This window comes from Rhinolophus sinicus, linkage group LG06 (genome assembly GCF_036562045.2).
Source record: "Rhinolophus sinicus isolate RSC01 linkage group LG06, ASM3656204v1, whole genome shotgun sequence".
Classification (NCBI taxonomy): domain Eukaryota; kingdom Metazoa; phylum Chordata; class Mammalia; order Chiroptera; family Rhinolophidae; genus Rhinolophus; species Rhinolophus sinicus.
The window spans coordinates 76,885,309-76,902,074 of record NC_133756.1 but is presented as its reverse complement, the minus strand read 5'-3'; the positions used below and the strand labels follow the sequence as shown (position 1 = coordinate 76,902,074).

General features: G+C 40.0%; 1 protein-coding gene across 3 annotated transcripts in view; it reads right to left on the bottom strand.

The window, feature by feature from the left end:
• Window positions 1-16,766, bottom strand: part of GMDS (GDP-mannose 4,6-dehydratase) — a 649,100-nt gene that overhangs the window by 99,607 nt on the left and 532,727 nt on the right. For all 3 annotated transcript variants that reach the window (XM_019752387.2, XM_074335314.1, XM_074335317.1), the window contains one exon: window positions 4,499-4,595. In XM_019752387.2, coding sequence (XP_019607946.1) covers window positions 4,499-4,595 — 97 coding nt within the window. The remainder of the gene's footprint in view (window positions 1-4,498; window positions 4,596-16,766) is intronic.

Sequence of the window (16,766 nt, the reverse complement as noted above, 5' to 3'; positions counted from 1 at the left end):
GGGAAGTGTGAGAAGGTGGTGAGAACAGGGAGTAAAAGGGGACAGTTTCAAGACCCCCAATACACAAAGACGGACCTGAGGGAAGCTCTACCTGGTATTTATACAGTCCTCTGATGACAGATCAGATTCTTGAGGTCTGGAAAGTGTTACGTAGCATTATTCTAGAGCTACGGGATAGAGCAAGCAATTATCGGCCATTTAACTTAACCTCATTTACAGAAAAATATTAGGAAAAGTTTGCAAAGGGGACAACTCGACAAGCATATGGTACTTTTATTAGAATTTGGCCACATGTTTTTACTGAAGGAAGGTGTTGGTTTAACTAGCTTGTTGGACTCCTTTAAAGTTACCGTTTTCTCAATTTTAGATTTGCAGTCATATTTTTTTCTAATATCTATAAAGAGTGGGAATAAACAAAGTATCTAAGCAAATAACACAAAAGCCAATCACAATTGAGGACAGTAGAAATACAAGCAGAAAAATGAATGTTAAAGACAAATAATATAGCAAGAAAAAAACTAGTTCTCATTATCTGGTAGAATTGAAGTCCTTTTTTATGAAAAATACATGATTTCACTTTTGGTCTATGAATGTGTCCCCCATGCCGTTTCCTAAATACTCTGCATAAATAAAGGATTTTTGCTTGTTTCACTGAAAAAAATCTTCCTTCTTTTTGTGTTTGTTTTAAGTGGCTTGACCATTTGGCATGGTTAAAATTTTCCAAGTTAAAAATTCCCAAATGAAAAGATGACACCTTTGTGATTATTTTAAAATATGTAACAGTTCAGTATCAATTTTCTTACATTTACATGATACTTCCATACCACTGAGTAACTATTTAATCTTAAGAAAGAGGATCAAAAAGGAGGGAAATTAAGATAAAACAAGAATAAAAACATATTAAGAACATATTAATGTTTGCTAGTAGCCTTGATTATACCTTATCTACTTTTTATTGGTTAATCTACACAGTTCACCAATGATGTCATTCTACTTTTCAAAACTTACTAGACTTAAGTATAGATCTAGACCTCTATATCTATAGTTTCCACAAAGGCAGGGGATATTCTGTCTTGTGCATACAAGGGTATTCCCAGGGTCTAACAGAGTGTTTGGTAAATAGCTGAATGCATAACTAAATATCAATCACAGCATCAATACTGGGTTTTTTACTGTGTGCCAGATACTATTCTAATAAGCATGTTGTATACTTGACTATTATTCTCCAACAATTCTTTGAACGAAGTTCTATCATCAATCCCATTTTTAGAGAGGAGGAAACAGAGGCACTGAGAAGTAACTTGCCCAAGGTCACACAGCTAGTATTTGACAATTCAGACAGTCTGGCCCTGGGGCCCATATATAAGCACAACCCTACTTCTCTATGAATGAATCTGTGTGTAAACACATGCACATACAGAAAACTACACACAAGATAGGAGTTTTCAGAGGCACAGAATTCAAGTATTAATAACATCATCACAAAATACTGGAATTCAGGGGCAATGGGAAATTCAAAGTCTAATGTTCAGGATCAAACTCTCCACAGTAGCAAAACTCCTAAATGTTCAAAGGAAGCCCCAAGGTTTTATAGGTAGAGAAGCAAAAAATTTGACTTCATTCAGTTCTAACTGGGTGCTGGAGTCTGTAGTTCAGAAAACTTTCAAGACTCTTCATGTGGATACAGAAGCAGTAGTTAAGGTTTTGCGTGGCAATGGGGACACCGATTCTTGGCACACGTGGCAGTATGCTCTGTGTGGACCCATGGTGGTCTCTTTTGGATTAGAGCTGGCCTATGTGGAGCAAAGAGCCTTTCTTAAGGCTTGTCTGAATCTTATTAGAAAAAAGATACAAAGCTCCATGTCCCTTTCATCCTGCTTTAGGATACCGGTGTTCTGAGACTTGATATGTCCTTATCACTTTTTTATTTTCAAATTTTCTTTATGTTTTTTGCCATCAGTCATTAGGGAACCATCTGACTCTCAGAAGGTCTAGTGTAAGCTCCTGGCTTTGGAGTGCCCTGTGTGCTGAAGATCTTGGGGAGATACACATGATAAAAGCTCATCAGGATAGCAAGCTTTTACAGAATCTGAGCAAGAATGGAGAGAAGCCTCTGGCATGCTGGATGAACTTAGACACTGAGTGGGCAAGGATATAGTGTAGACCAGGGAGAATTCCATGTCTCCCCTATATTAAGTGCTGATAAACCTCAGAGAAGCTTGGTGGTTTTTGGGACTCTCTGGATGTGTTGGCTATCAAGGCCCACACCTAAGTGAAAGCTCGTTTACAAGTCAATGTTCAGTACTGGTCACCTTTCAACTAGACGAATGCTACTACCCCTGAGGCAATTCAATATAAGGCTGTCAAGCTGATCCAAGTTTGGGGAAAACTCCTTGTTCTGATGAATGAGGTTAAAAGTTTAGTCTCACTGTACAAGAAAATCTTGCCCAACAGAAAACCCAGTTGAAATGGAGTGAGCAAAATTAATGCAGCCTAGAGGCTTAGAAAGATGAAATGCAGTTAAACATCCAAAATCAAGCTGTAAAAGGATTCTGGGGTGAGAGCTAGATCAGTGAACAAATAAAGCAAGATTATGAAATAAGACACCACTCTTATGTTCAAACAACTTTAGTGCAGATGGAGTTGCAGAACAGGTATGATAACGACATTTGAATGAACTAAAGAAATGACGAGGGATGCAGTATCAGGACAGGAAAGGGGCTGCTAGGGAGCGACTTCAAGAACTGTCTTGTTAGTCCAAGGGTCCTTTTCCTGCTCAGCAAATCCTTTTGTTCTGTGCTCTTATCAATCCTACACCTTGCCTAAGTGAGAATGACAGACAAGCCATTCTTAATGACTTCCTAGCTTTGGAAACTATTCGGTCTCCAGAAAGAGAAAGAACCGTGTTTAAATTGTTATAAGGATTGAGGTTTCTGTTGGCTCAATAAGTTTTCCACTCTGAGATGACAATTTTTGTTAGCACAGAAACAAATTTGCCTCTTTATGTGATCTGTGTGACATTCCAGCAATTCCAGCAAAGTGACACGCTGCAGCACCTCGAGGACAGGGAAACAAATGCAGCCTGACTGGGGCTCCACAGACAGGCCTTGTTGCTGTGTCAGCAGGAGTGTGCCGTATCTTCCTCCCCCAGAGACACAGCACATCCTCTCTTTGGCACACCCACGAGCCATTAACACAGGGAGCCATTGTTCCCTGTGTGTCCCAGACCCAGCCACGCCCTGTGCCAGGGCAGTGCCGAGACACTGCAGCCTGTCTCTAAACACTGCTTATTTCCTTTCCTTTTTATTTCCTCCTGTGTGTAAGAGTGCATGAAATGAAGTTTTTCTTTGTTTGAAACAAGACATTTTAAAGGGTGGTTACTGATGACATATGCACTTTCAATTTCTTTGCTGGGGTTTTCCTAATCTCTGAAAGCTTGTACGACACATGGGAATTTGGTTCAAAACACAGGTAAAACAGGTTCAAGGGATTCTATTTTCAGTTAATGTACATTTCATTAGGTAGCCATCATAGTTGAACATTTGTCTCGGAAAAGTCTGCTTTCTTTTATGTTTAGGTATATAACATGGTGAGTTTTGTCACCAGAGTGAGTGTGGACCACATTAAAGTGACAACACCAAGCTGAAAGGTTGTATAAATGTAGGAAAGGCAGATGTTATGTCCTAACAATCTATAGGTCATTTCTTAACACAGGAACCTCTGTATTTATAAATCCATTAATTTATCCACCCATCTACCTATTAATCAATATTTATTAAGCACCTAATTTGTTATATTCGACGATACTAAAAGAAAAGCTCCTTATCCTAGAAGAGTTCACGGTTTGGTAAAAGGAGAAAGACATGTAAACAAATGAGTATAATAAATTATAATAGGTGTTATAATTATCTACAGTGTGTAATGGAGATACAAAGGAAGGAGTAGAAATTTCAGTGCTAGTGTTTATTTTGTCCAGAAAAGGATTCACTTGAGCTGAGTGTTAAGAAATGTGTAGGGAGACCATTTATGACTTACGTTTGTGTATGCGTGTGAGTATGTGTGTGTGCGTGCGTGTGAGTGCGTGTGTGTGTGTGTGTGTGTGTGTGTGCACTGGAGACATAGGTAAGCACTCCAGATCTTGAGATCCTGCAGGTTGTGGAGGGCCTTGTAAGTCAAAGCTACCCTGTAGGTATCGGGGGCCAGCAGTCAAAGCAGAAGACTAACACATTGAGGCTCATTGATATGAGTCTCCATTTCTGAAACCAACTATTTCCTTGGGTGTATTTTACCCTTGTTTTCCTTTTTAAAGCAATCGATTTTGTGGTGAGAATAACATCTCAAATTCAACGCACTGTACTCTGGTTTGGGAAGTGCCCACTGAAGGATGCCAGCGAGCCCAGTGGAAAGCTCTGAAGGTTGGCGTTGGGCATTCAGTGACAGTATTTTCCCAGCCAGCTGGCCAAATGCAGCCATATGCTGGGCGGCCAAGACTCCTTACCACTTCAGTTGGTCGGTAGTATTTGAGATCCACAGTCACGTGAACTTTGCCGGTCTCTTTACATCTGCCCACTTCGTTTTCATTCTTTCCTTCCCACCTGTAAAGAAGATAAACACTTAATCAGCCTTTAATTGCTTGAGAGCATTTGGCCAAGCTGCAGTCCCTCAGGATGGCTCAGCCTTTTCCCTGCAGGAACGTGGAAGCTCATTAACTGCAGGAGCACAGGCTGCAGTTGAACTATGTTATTAGGGAAACAGTGACGTTCAAAGCCTTCCCAGATCGTTTGGAAAGAGCAGGGGTATTTTTTGTTTTTCGTTTTTTCTTTTCTTTCTAAGAAAATCGTGATGGAGTCAGAAATGAGACTTTAGAAATCAACAGATTATTGAGAATAAGTAATTGGGCAACTTTCAGGAATTTTAAATTTTGCACTTCTTTAGACTATTCTTGATAAAGTTAATTATTATGAATTAATTAATTTCTTCTGAATCTCCCTTCTTTATATTTTAAAATTTTTGTAGGGATATTTGTTATTAATTCAATGCATTTCAGTTTGAGTAACTTTCACACCCTAATTAACCATCTATTTCATTGCTGAATTACATATAAATTTCCTTACTCTACCGAGTCAGCAGTGGGCCTCATTAATAAATCTCAGATGATTAAATCTCCAAAAAGTGAACAATTAATTGGTTACTTCTTGCAAAGAGAAGGTATATTAGCATCTCTCTACTTCCTTTGGTTCAGCTACAATGTTATTATTATTTTTTAAAATATATATTTTTAATTTTTCAATTACAGTTGACATACAAGATTATATTAGTTTCAGGTGTACAGCATAGTGGGTAGACATTTATATAATTTAAAAAGTGATTACCCTCTTCCCCCAATAAGTCTAGTACCCACCTGGCACCATGCATTGTTGTTTCAATATTATCAACTATATTCCCTATACTATATATTACTTTCCCATGACTACTTTGTAACAACCAATTTGTACTTAACCCCTTCACTTTTTTTCACCTATCCCCTCAACCCCTCTCCCATCTGGCAACCCCCAAATGTTCTCTCTATCTATGAGTTTGTTTTGTTTATTTTGTTCTTTAGATTCCCCATATAAGTGAAATCACATGGCATTTATCTTTCTCTGCCTGACTTACTCCACTCAGTACAATACCCTTTAGATACATCCATGTTGTTGCAGATGGCAATACTTCATTCTTTTTATGGCTGAGTAATGTTTCATTGTATATATATGTACCACATCTTTTTAATCCATTCGTTCATTGATGCATACGCAGGTTGCCTCTATATCTTGGCTATTGTAAACAATGGGTGGCTATGGTAAACACATGCATCCATATGTTTACCATTGCACACAATGCTGCATCCATATGTTTACATATGTAGTTTACATCCATATGTAGACATATGGACGCAGCATAAATATCCCACCTCTGGATATTTAGCCAAAGAAACCCAAGTTTCTTTGGATAAATATCCAGAGGTGGGATTACTAGATCCTTCTTTGTCTCGTTATAGCCTTTGATTTAAAGTCTATTTTGTCTGGTATAAGTATTGCTACCTCAGATTTTTTTTTCTTTTTGTTTCCATTTTCATGAAATATCTTTTTATATCCCTTTAACTGTAGTCTGTGTGTATCTTTCAATCTAAAGTGAGTCTCATGTAGGCAGCATATGTAAGGGTCTTGTTTTCTTATCTATTCAGCCATGCTATGTCTTTTCATTGAAGCATTTAACCCATTTACATTGAAAGTAATTGTTGATACATACCGAGTTCTGACAATGAAGTTCGAGAACTTGTTGCAACGATGTTGCTAACCTTTTTTGACATCAGAGGGATTATTAATTACGAATTTGTTTCAACTGGACAAACAGTTAACCAAGTTTACTATTTGGAAGTGCTGAAAAGGCTGTGAAAAAGTTAGATGACCTGAAGTTTTCGCCAACAATTCCTGGCTCCTGCATCACAACAATGCACCAGCTCACACGGCACTGTCTGTGAGGGAGTTTTTAGCCAGTAAACCAATAAACTGTATTGGAACACCCTCCCTACTCACCTGATCTGGCCCCCAATGACTTCTTTCTTTATCCGAAGATAAAAGAAATATTGAAAGGAAGACATTTTGATGACATTCAGGCCATCAAGAGTAATACGATGACAGCTCTGATGGCCATTCCAGAAAAAAGAGTTCCAAAACTGCTTTGAAGGGTGCACTAGGCACTGGTGTTGGTGCACAGAGCTTCCCAAGGGGAGTACTTCGAAGGCGACCATAGTGATATTCAGCAATGAGGTACGTAGCGTTGTTTTGTTACAATGAGTTTGCAAACTTAATTGTCGGACCTCATATGTAATTAGTGCCATTTTATAATTCATATTTTTTTAATCTTTCTTCTCCTCCTTCTCCTCCCCTTTCTCCTTCTTCTTCTCCTCCTCCTCCTCTTTCTCTTTCAAGAAGTCCCTTTAATATTTCTTGTAATCCTGGTTTGGTGGTGATGAACTCCATTCGCATTTCTTGTCTAGGAAGCTGTTTATCGCTCCTTCAGTTTTAAATGATAGCCTTGTTGGGTAGAGTAATCTTGGTTGTAGTTCCTTGCTCTTCATCACTTTCACTATTTTGTGCCAATCCCTTCTGGCCTGAAAAGTTTCTGTTGAAAAATCAGCTGACAGGCTTATGGGAGTCCCTTGCAGGTAACTAACTGCTTTTCTCTTGCTGCTTTTAAGATTCTTTGTCTTTAACCTTTGACATTTTAATTATGATGTGTCTTGGTGTCGGCTTCTTTGGGTTCATCTTGTTTGGGACTGTGTTTCCTGGGCTTGTGTGTCTATTTACTTCAACAAGTTAGGGAAGTTTTCAGTCATTATTTCTTCAAATAGGTTTTCAATTTCTTGCTTTCTTTCCTCTACTTCTGGTACTCCCATGATGCAAATGTTGGTATGCCTGATGTTATCCCAGAAGTCCCTTAAATTATCCAGTGATTTTTGGATTTTTCTTTTCTTTTTGCTGTTCTGATTGGGTGTTTTCTGCTACCTTCTCCTCCAAATTGCTGATTAGAGCCTCTGCTTCATCTAATCTACTGCTGATTCCCTCTAATATATTCTTCATTTCAGTTAATGTATTCTTTATTTCTGACTGGTTCTTTTTTTATGTTTTTTTAATCTCCATTTTTACGTTTCCTATCTCTTTGTTGAAGTTTCAATGAGATCACTGAGCATCCTTATAAACAGTGTTTGGAACTCTGTATCTGGCAGATTGCTTCCATTTCGTTTAGTTCTTTTTCTGGAGCTTTGTTCTGTTCTTTCATTTGGGACATATTTCTTTGTCTCCCCATTTTGGCTGCCTCCATGTGTTTGTTTCTATGTATTAGGTAGGGCTGCTATGTCTCCTGGTCTTAGTAGAGTGGCCTTATGTAGTAGGTGTCCTGTGGGGCCCAGTGGCACAGTCTCCCTTGTCACCAGAGCTGGGTGCTGCAGGTGTGTCCCTTATGTGGGTTGTGTGTGCCCTCCTGTTGTAGCTGAGCTTTAGTTGCTGTTTGAACATCAGTGGAAGGGACTGACCTTCAGGCTGATTGGTTCTGAGGACTGGTCATGATGACCGTTGTGCAGGGGCTGATCCTATGGAGCAGGATTTGCTTTAGCAGGGCTCTGGTGCCTGCCCATTCTGCCCTTTGGATGTGTCATCTATGGAGGCTGTTGAGGGTCCAAAGCAGGTTACCAAGTATGCTGGCCCTGGGGCCTCCTGAGAGGGGCCCTGCTACAGACCAAGTTCATCCTCTGCTTGAGCCCTGCCCAGAGCCACCTGGAGCAAGCCACAAAGAAATCCACATATAGATGATACCCATGCTTGGCATGGAGGTGCCTGGGAGGGGCTAAGCTGGAAACTGAGGCCCACTGCCACCATTGCCAGGCTTGGGGCTGCTTAGCAAGAGGGATGGGGCACATTGAGGCCAGATCCTGCTTCTTTGTGTTTTGTGAACCTTGGAGAGATTTTAGGAAAGTCCACAGCATGAGCCAAGACAGGCTGTTTGTACAGAAAAGCCACTGGAAGCAGCTTGGGTGGGCCTGAAATTTGGGAGGGGCAGGGTCTTAGGGAATCACCAAGGTGGGGTGAACGGTGTTAGCCAGGTTGATGGAAACTCAGATATAGAGGCTGCCTGTGTCTGCCTACTGGGTGGAGGGAAGGCTCAACATAGAAACTATGGCCTCCACCAGCACTTCTGTCTGGAATAAAGCTGCCCCTCCAGTCCTTGCTTTAAAGCCAGACAACTGAATTCCTCCCTGTATGTCCCTGCCATCTTTTGAGGTGCTGCCCCAGTTCAGAGAGAGTGAGTCCATCAGGGAGTAAGTCCATGTGTGAACCCTTTAAGAGAAGCATCTGGGGCAGCAATTGCCCTTGCCTCACTCAGTGCCAATCTCTGTTGATTTTCACACCTAGAAGTTATGGGGATTTTGCTCCCTGGCATTGGAACCCTGAGCTCGGGAATCTGGTGTGGGATCCCTTACTCTTCATGGGGGGGCCTCTGCAGCTGAGATATCCCTCCAGATTTTTATAGTCATATGTGGGTGTGGGGACAGCCTTTTCCACATCTATACACCTCCTATCAGTCTCGTGATGGCTTCTTCTGTACTTCTTTAGTTGTAAGACTTCTGTTCAGCTAGACTTCAGGTGATTTTCAATGATGGTTGTTAGGTAGTTTAGTTATAATTTTGATGTGGTTGAGAGAGGAGGCAAGCACAGTGTTTACCTATCCTGCCATCTTGACTGGAAATGAGCTATTTTATTGTTATTTGGACTCAAGTTTTGCTTCCTTAAACATCTACAGTGGACAACAGTTAAGGATCCCAATAGTGGCCCCCTGAAGTCCACGTCATGCACCACACAGGATATGCTCAGGAGCTGCAAGTTCAGCTTTTTGCTGGAATTCCATTTTACGTTCTCATTTTATAAAGAAATAAAGCCACTGGCTTAATGTTGACCTCTGGATTTCTACAATCCAATGTCCAGACAACAGAAAATACTCTATAATTTGAATTATTTTTAGAAATGAACCTTTTGGACCAAGGAAGAAAAGCAATTAGAAAGTAATGTTTGACTTCAATGTTTATCCTCAGAACTGGTTTGCTGTATCAGCGGGAGATGAACCCTATGACAGCAGGGTGATTCGATGTGCTCCTGGATCCAAGTCACAGTGGGGAGTAAAGGGAAGAACAGAGCATTAAATTAGTTACTCAACTATGTGATTTACAAGTGCTATTGAAGATGAACGTTAAATATTGATCATGGTTATATTTTGGACATAGGTTGAGTATTAGAGACATAAACTGATCTCACAAGCTTTATTTTAAGCAATGATCTGAATGTTTCATTCTCAATTCACTTTTTGATAACATAGAGATTTCATCATTGGAGGAATAATCAATTTATAAGTATGCTAAATTTGCCAGTGGACTCAAGGCAAATATGAAAAACATCCCACAACAGAGAGAATCATATTACATAATAGAATAATTTGTTGAACAATATGAAACTGTACCACTGGCATTTTCCAAGACTTTCATATTAATTGACTCAAAAAGGAATGTTTGATAATTTCCTTGTTTGGTTTAATTTCTTACTGTCAATTAGACTGATTTGGCAGGATCAGAGCTAAGTTTTTGGAAAATTCATCTATAAATGGTTTGTGGATGTTCTAGAGTATGCAGACTAAAAATTCTGTATAATGAGAAAACCTAAAGTGATGCTGAACTCTGTACATCTTTTATTGATAACGATCAAATTTTGGCTAATATCCATAGTAAGGGAGAATAATTGGTAAAGCTTTAATTTAAAAAAATTACCTAATTCTAAAGTTAATTATTTAAGTGAAACCTTTCTTTGGTTAGGCTTTCAGTAAACAAAAAGATATTTGTATGGTAAAAGCATGTTTTAATTTTATTTTTGTTCACATTTTATACTCTCAAAGAGAAACAAGTTCAATATATATCTTTCTGATAGTATCTCCAACTAAGCCAAAGGGTTTACAAAAATACTATTCATAATTTTGGTGTTTTTTCCAGTTGTAGCTAGGTATGTAATCTACGATGGGTCATGCTGACTTATGTACACACATACATATGACACTGCCCTTTATATTGGTAAATCTGTTTAGATGTCACAAACTTGAGAAATGATAATTCCATATATAGAATCTATATAATTAAACTTTTTTTGAAACCACACACAAGCACACATACATGTTTAAGTTGCTAAAGCCTTGGGAAACACTTGGAGAACTTTCCCTGACTGGGGAAGGAGCATGTAGGGCAGGAAAGGAATGAGACTAAGCCAGTGGTGGCTAGACCAGGGACTGGCAAACTGTTTCTGTAAAAAGCTAGAAAGTAAATATTTTAGGCTTTACAGATGACATACAGCCTCTGCTACATTTTCCTCCTTCTCCTTTCTTTTCTTCCTTCTCCTCTTTCTCTTCTTTGTCAACATCATCTTTGTTGTCGTTGTTGTTAAACTACCCCTTAGAACGGTGAAAATCTCCTTAGAGGATAGGTAAAAACAGGCCTCAGGTGGGCTTCGGCCTGTAGGTCATAGGTTGCCGCTCCTTGCTTTAGGGGATGAGTTAACTGTATATGCTCACCCTCAATTAAAGGCAAGCATTTAATTTCTGTTCACACCAATAGGTTGCATTGCTGGATCAGCTGTAATTTTCCTGTCTACTACTGATTCTGTTTGATTGCTCTGCAGTCATATACTAACATTTGGCATTTGTACAGTAGCTGAAATGGGAAAAGATTGCATCTGTCTGAATATTGTCTGCTAGGCTGCCATTTTGCAAATGCTCTTTACTGTCGAAACCATCTCTAATGGCATGACATTGCCCATACGATTGATATAGCTGCACTGAATAATCAACCGTAACCAGGAAATGGCTCAAAGCAGAACTGAGTTGGCAAAAACCACTTTCTAATTTGCACTAGGTCTACATGAGGGCAGTAAACAAAAGTTTCGGCCAAGGGCCAAAAACATTCAGTTACAACAATACACGAAACACTTGTATTAACAAGTAAAAGGTAACAGCTAACTTGTCTTAACAAGTAATGTTATTACTCAAAGCAGAGATGATGTGTTCATGAAATGACAGCACCTTAACAGGGAGTAGAGGATTTAGCTAATTAACAGGAATTGCTACCCACTATTTTTAGATCAACAGCTCACTGAACAGCAATCCTGTATAACTCAATTTTTAAAATAAATTGTTGACTCCTAATAAGCATTACAAAGCAATAGAAAGCATCGAAGGATAACAGAACGAAGCACAATAAAGCAAGATGAGGTGCTATTAAAGTCTCAGCTAGGAATCCCTTTAAGGAATAACAAAAGCAAAGTCAACTGTGTAAGTTAAGTTTAAGTGACACAGATAAAAAAGGGGAGGGGACGAAGCACTCCTTGTAGCAACCTGAATATCACAAAAGCTCTCAGGGATTATTTTAAGAAATACTACTTCATTAGGAGGTTGTCCGAGGCTAAAATTTAGTAAATGACATAAAGTAGTCCTGGAAGAATTATTAGGTTCTGGAAAAAGACAGTAGTTTGCACACACGTTTGCTTCGTCCCAAGACCCCTTTCAAAAAAGGAACTAACTCACAAGGACTGAAAGAACAGGAAAGAGAAACCAAATTCTAGAAGCTGGAAAGCAGATGGATGCGTGTTAAAGGACTTAGCATGAGCCCTAGGAAACAGACTCCTAAGCCAGAGTGGGGAGGCTGAGAATGAACCTAATGTAACTTGCAGGAGACCACAAATGCTCAGGATGTGTGGACTGATTACAGTTCTCCTCGAGAAGAAGTCTGATGCCTAATCCCCTCTGGGTTTCTACATCACTTGGCAACTGCCTCTATCTTTCTGGAGCAGAAGGTCCCAGGATTGAAGATCACTGGGTCGAGTGAAAAATAGAGTCACCATGCTGAAAAGAAGGAAAAAGTAAGTGAATGCTGAGTGCTGAGACTCCCCAGCCAGCCCCAGCGTGCTGGCCATCAGGCTTATCTCTTTCTAGGGAGGAGAATGGGGCCTCTTCTCTGGGCATCAGAGACTCTCTGATTAAACGGCCCTTGTCATGTCACCCTGCAATGACACAGCCAACACGCTCTGACTATGTTCTCAGAAACTCCCTATTAGTGTTTTAAGCCCTACTTTTAAACATGAGCACAAAACAAGGATTCCCAGACAGACACGTGAGGAAAACACCATATATGAAACACAGAAATCACAACAAACAAATTGAAAAACAGTCACTTGGAGGAAATAGAACAAACAGGGGAGATAATTAACAAAACAAAACAAAACAAAACAAAACATAAAGTCATATGCTCCACCATTAATATCTTCAGAGACACAAGGAAAGATATCAAAGAAACAAAAACAAGACGCTGTATAACAACAAATAATTAAAAAAGTTTAGAAATTGAAAACAATTCAGAAATTAAAAATTCAAGAGAAGATTTTGAAAATAAAGCTGAAAAAGTGTCCCAGAAAGTAGAGCAAAAAGGTTAGATATGAAAACCAGAAGGCTAAAGAATGAAATCTTACCATTTGCAATGGTATAGATGGACCCAGAGAACATTATGCTAAGTGAAATAAGTCAGACAGAGAAAGACAAATATCATATGATCTCACTTATACGTGGAATCTAAAGAAAAGAATAAATGAATGAACTAATCAGAAACAGTCTCAGAAATATAGAGGAAAAACAGGGTTGCTAGAAGGGGGGGGTGGGAATGAGGGAGAAGTGAGGGGATTAGAAAGCACAATAGGTAACCACAAGATTGCCACGAGGATATGAAAGACAGTTTGGGGAATATAATCAATAATGCTGTAAAGATTTTGTAGGGTATCCGATGGACACTTGTCTTATTAGGGAGACCCCTTCAAGGATGGTATAGATGCCTGATCACTGTGCGGCCCACCTGAAGCTGAAGCTGAATAATAATGAATGTCAGCTATAATTACACACACACACACACACACACACACACACACACACACACACACACACACGTGTAGTGGAGTACAGCATAAGGAATAGAGACAGTGGAAATATAACGGTTATGTGCAATGCCAGAGGGGTAGTAGATTGGGTGAGAGGGATTATCACTTTGTGAGGGGTATAAATGTCTATTGCACTGTTTTGTACACCTGAAACTAATAATGATAAATAATTAAAAAACAAAACAAAACGAACACAAAAAAACAGGAGGATTGAAAAAAAGCAGAAGATGGCCTCAAGAGGTCAGTATAATAGGATTTCCAGAGAGCACAGAAAAAATGGAACAGAGCAAATAATTATCTTAAAATAAATCAAGAAATTGATCAGAAATTGAAAAGAAGACACATTTCCAGACAGAAAGAGCCCAAAAGAGTGCTCCAAATAATGAGTGGGACTAGACCCACGTCACATGAAATTTCAGAATACTGGGACAAAGAGAAGGTCTGACGACTTCCTGAGAGAACACACAGGGACTCGGAGTCAGAGTGGTTCTGAACACCCCACAGCAGTACTGCAAATTAAAAGGCAATAGAGCGATGCCTTCAAAATTCTGAAGGAAAATTATTTCCAAACTAGAAATGCATATATCAGCTATTTTATTAATTTTGAAGATAGAATAAAGATATTTTCAGATATACAGTAGGTCCTCAAATAATGTTGTTTTGTCATAATGTTGATGAGAAAAAAAACAATTGATTCTCGGCTGGGGCCACTGTCTGCTTGGGTTTGCACATTCTCCCCATGTCTGCAAGGGTTTTCTCTGGGTATACTGATTTCCTCCCACATCCCAAAGATGTGCACATGTCTACACTGTCCCCGTCTGAGTGAGTGTGGGTGTGTGTGAGTGAGTGGCCCTGCGATGGAAGGTGTCCTGTCCAGGGTGGGGCCTGCCTGCACCCTGAGCTGCCAGGATGGTGTCAGGCCAACCGGGGTCCTGCACTGGAATAAGTGGGGTGGAAAAGAATGATCTTACTTGTTTTCAGTAATCTTTCTTAAATGTATGTATAGCTCACAGTTATTTCAGTGCTTCATATTAGAAGTGTTTTGGGTCTTTACGTAGAAGTTTGGTGATGTTTTTGTGACCAGGAATATGCTGTGGGAAGTTAACTCTTGTTTATATCAATTAGCCTGTGGTAAATTGGTTTTGTTATAAGTTGTTTCACTTAAAGTTGTAGTTTCCAAGACCCCATGGATGACATTAAGTGAGGACTTACTGTACTTTGTCAAAAAATATTTACTTTCCATGTACCATTCTCAGGAAATGAATTGAGATTTGCTTTACCAAACCAAGGAGTTTTTTTTAAAAAAATGCCAGGAAATAGGGGATCCAAACCAGGAGAGCGGCTAAGAGAACCCTTCAGATGAACAGGAAGGTAGATCACGGAATGCCAACCCTCCACCAGTCCAGATGGAATCAGGTCAGAAGGTTCTAGAGGGCCTGCTATAGGATGACATGGCTGATAGAATAACCCATGCGCTGATTCAAAGCTGATTTAGACAGCTGGGGCAAAGTTTGGGGTAGTTAGTGATAAATATATAGAAAATAAGGCAAATGGACAAAGACAGTAATTATTAGCTTCATGGTAAACAAATGACAATTGTATAGAAAAGAAAAAGTGATTGTGGTTTACTGATATGAACAGCACTGATCATTCATGATAATGTAACACTAAATATGAAGCTAACTTAAAATAAAACATAACAATAGCGTATTAAGAGAATGGAAGGATGGGGCAAGGGAAAGAAAAGAGAACAAAATGCTTGTTTTGAATAAAAGGAGGACAATAGATAATGTCTAGAAGGGAAAAAACATCAAGAGCCAGCAATCAAAATACGTTATTTAGAAACTCGGGGGTAAATGACAAAATAATGAGCTAAAACAGTATAAGAGAGTACAATGGTATTTCCAGAGAGAGAAGAGAGACATAGAGCAGAACAAATAATCTTGAGGTAAATCCAGACAATTTACCAGAGCAGAAGTGCATGTGTATCGAGACCCAAAGGTCCCGCAGACTGTCCCAAAGAGCAGACAGGACTAACTGTGAAATGGAGGGGTGGGAATAGTAGGGGGTGGGAAATTGCTGGGGTTTCTGACAATTCCTGTGGAACGACTGGAGTTTAAATTAGGAGCTGGAGTAACTAGGGAAAAAACAAACAACACGATAAAGAAGGAAATAAAATCATGACAAAAACGAGCTTTATAAATCATACACTGACCGACCAAGGCCCACCCCAGTGGCTCCCTCTTCAGTACCCGCCAAGGCCCCACCCTGACCCAGCCAGAGCTCTGCCCCAGCGTTTCTGCTCTGCCCAGCTCCCCTAAAAACCCAGTAGATCCCTCTAGATCTCCTCCTCCCACTCTGTCTTCTGGACAACAGAAGAGATGATGTTTTTTGGAGCCATTGACACTCCAGCTGCCATATCCTCCAGAGGAAACCACCCACAGGGCGGGCAAATCAAGTCTGCAAAAACTGAGGAGGAGAAGTCTGGGAAGAAGCAGGCAAACTGTAAATGGCTGGACCTCAGAAAATGAGGGAAGAGTTGCGTGTGCCAAGGGAGGGAGGGGGTATCAACATTGCCAGATGTTGGGGAGATGTTAAAGAGGATTAGAGAATGGAAACAGGTCCTTCGAGTTTAGTACCCTGCAGGTCCCCAGGGATGTTAGAAAGAGCCCCTTTGAAGGAGCCGATGGGGTAGACTAGAGTGAGGTGAAGAGGGCAGGAACTAAGGAAAGGGGGAGGGTGAGGAAAGGCAACTCTTTGGTACTGTCTGTCAGGGCAGGGAAATGAGAGAAAGGGCAGGGTCTGGAGGGAACGAGTGTTTGTGTGTGTGGGGGGGACATTAAAAAAAAAGATGGTTGGATTTGAAAATGTCAAGATGGGAAATGTTGATGGGAAAGAGCTGTGAAGGAGGGCTGAGGAAGAGGTGGAGGGATAATTGATAGTTTCCTGAGAAGCCAGGAGGTCTGTTTCCAGAAAGGAGTGAGGGGTGACCTGCTAGTAGAACGAAGCAAGGAGGACAGGTCATAATTTTCAGGTTCAGGGACCACTATTTTAATCCCAAAACCTACTCTAATTTCTAAAAGACAACACTAGTGTAAAGGTTGCACTGTGTCTGTATGAGAACTAAAGTTGTGCCCAGGTCTTTCAGATTGCTACTGAAATGGTAACCCTTCTTCTCCATCCATGCTCAATCTTTCTCCATTTTATTTATAT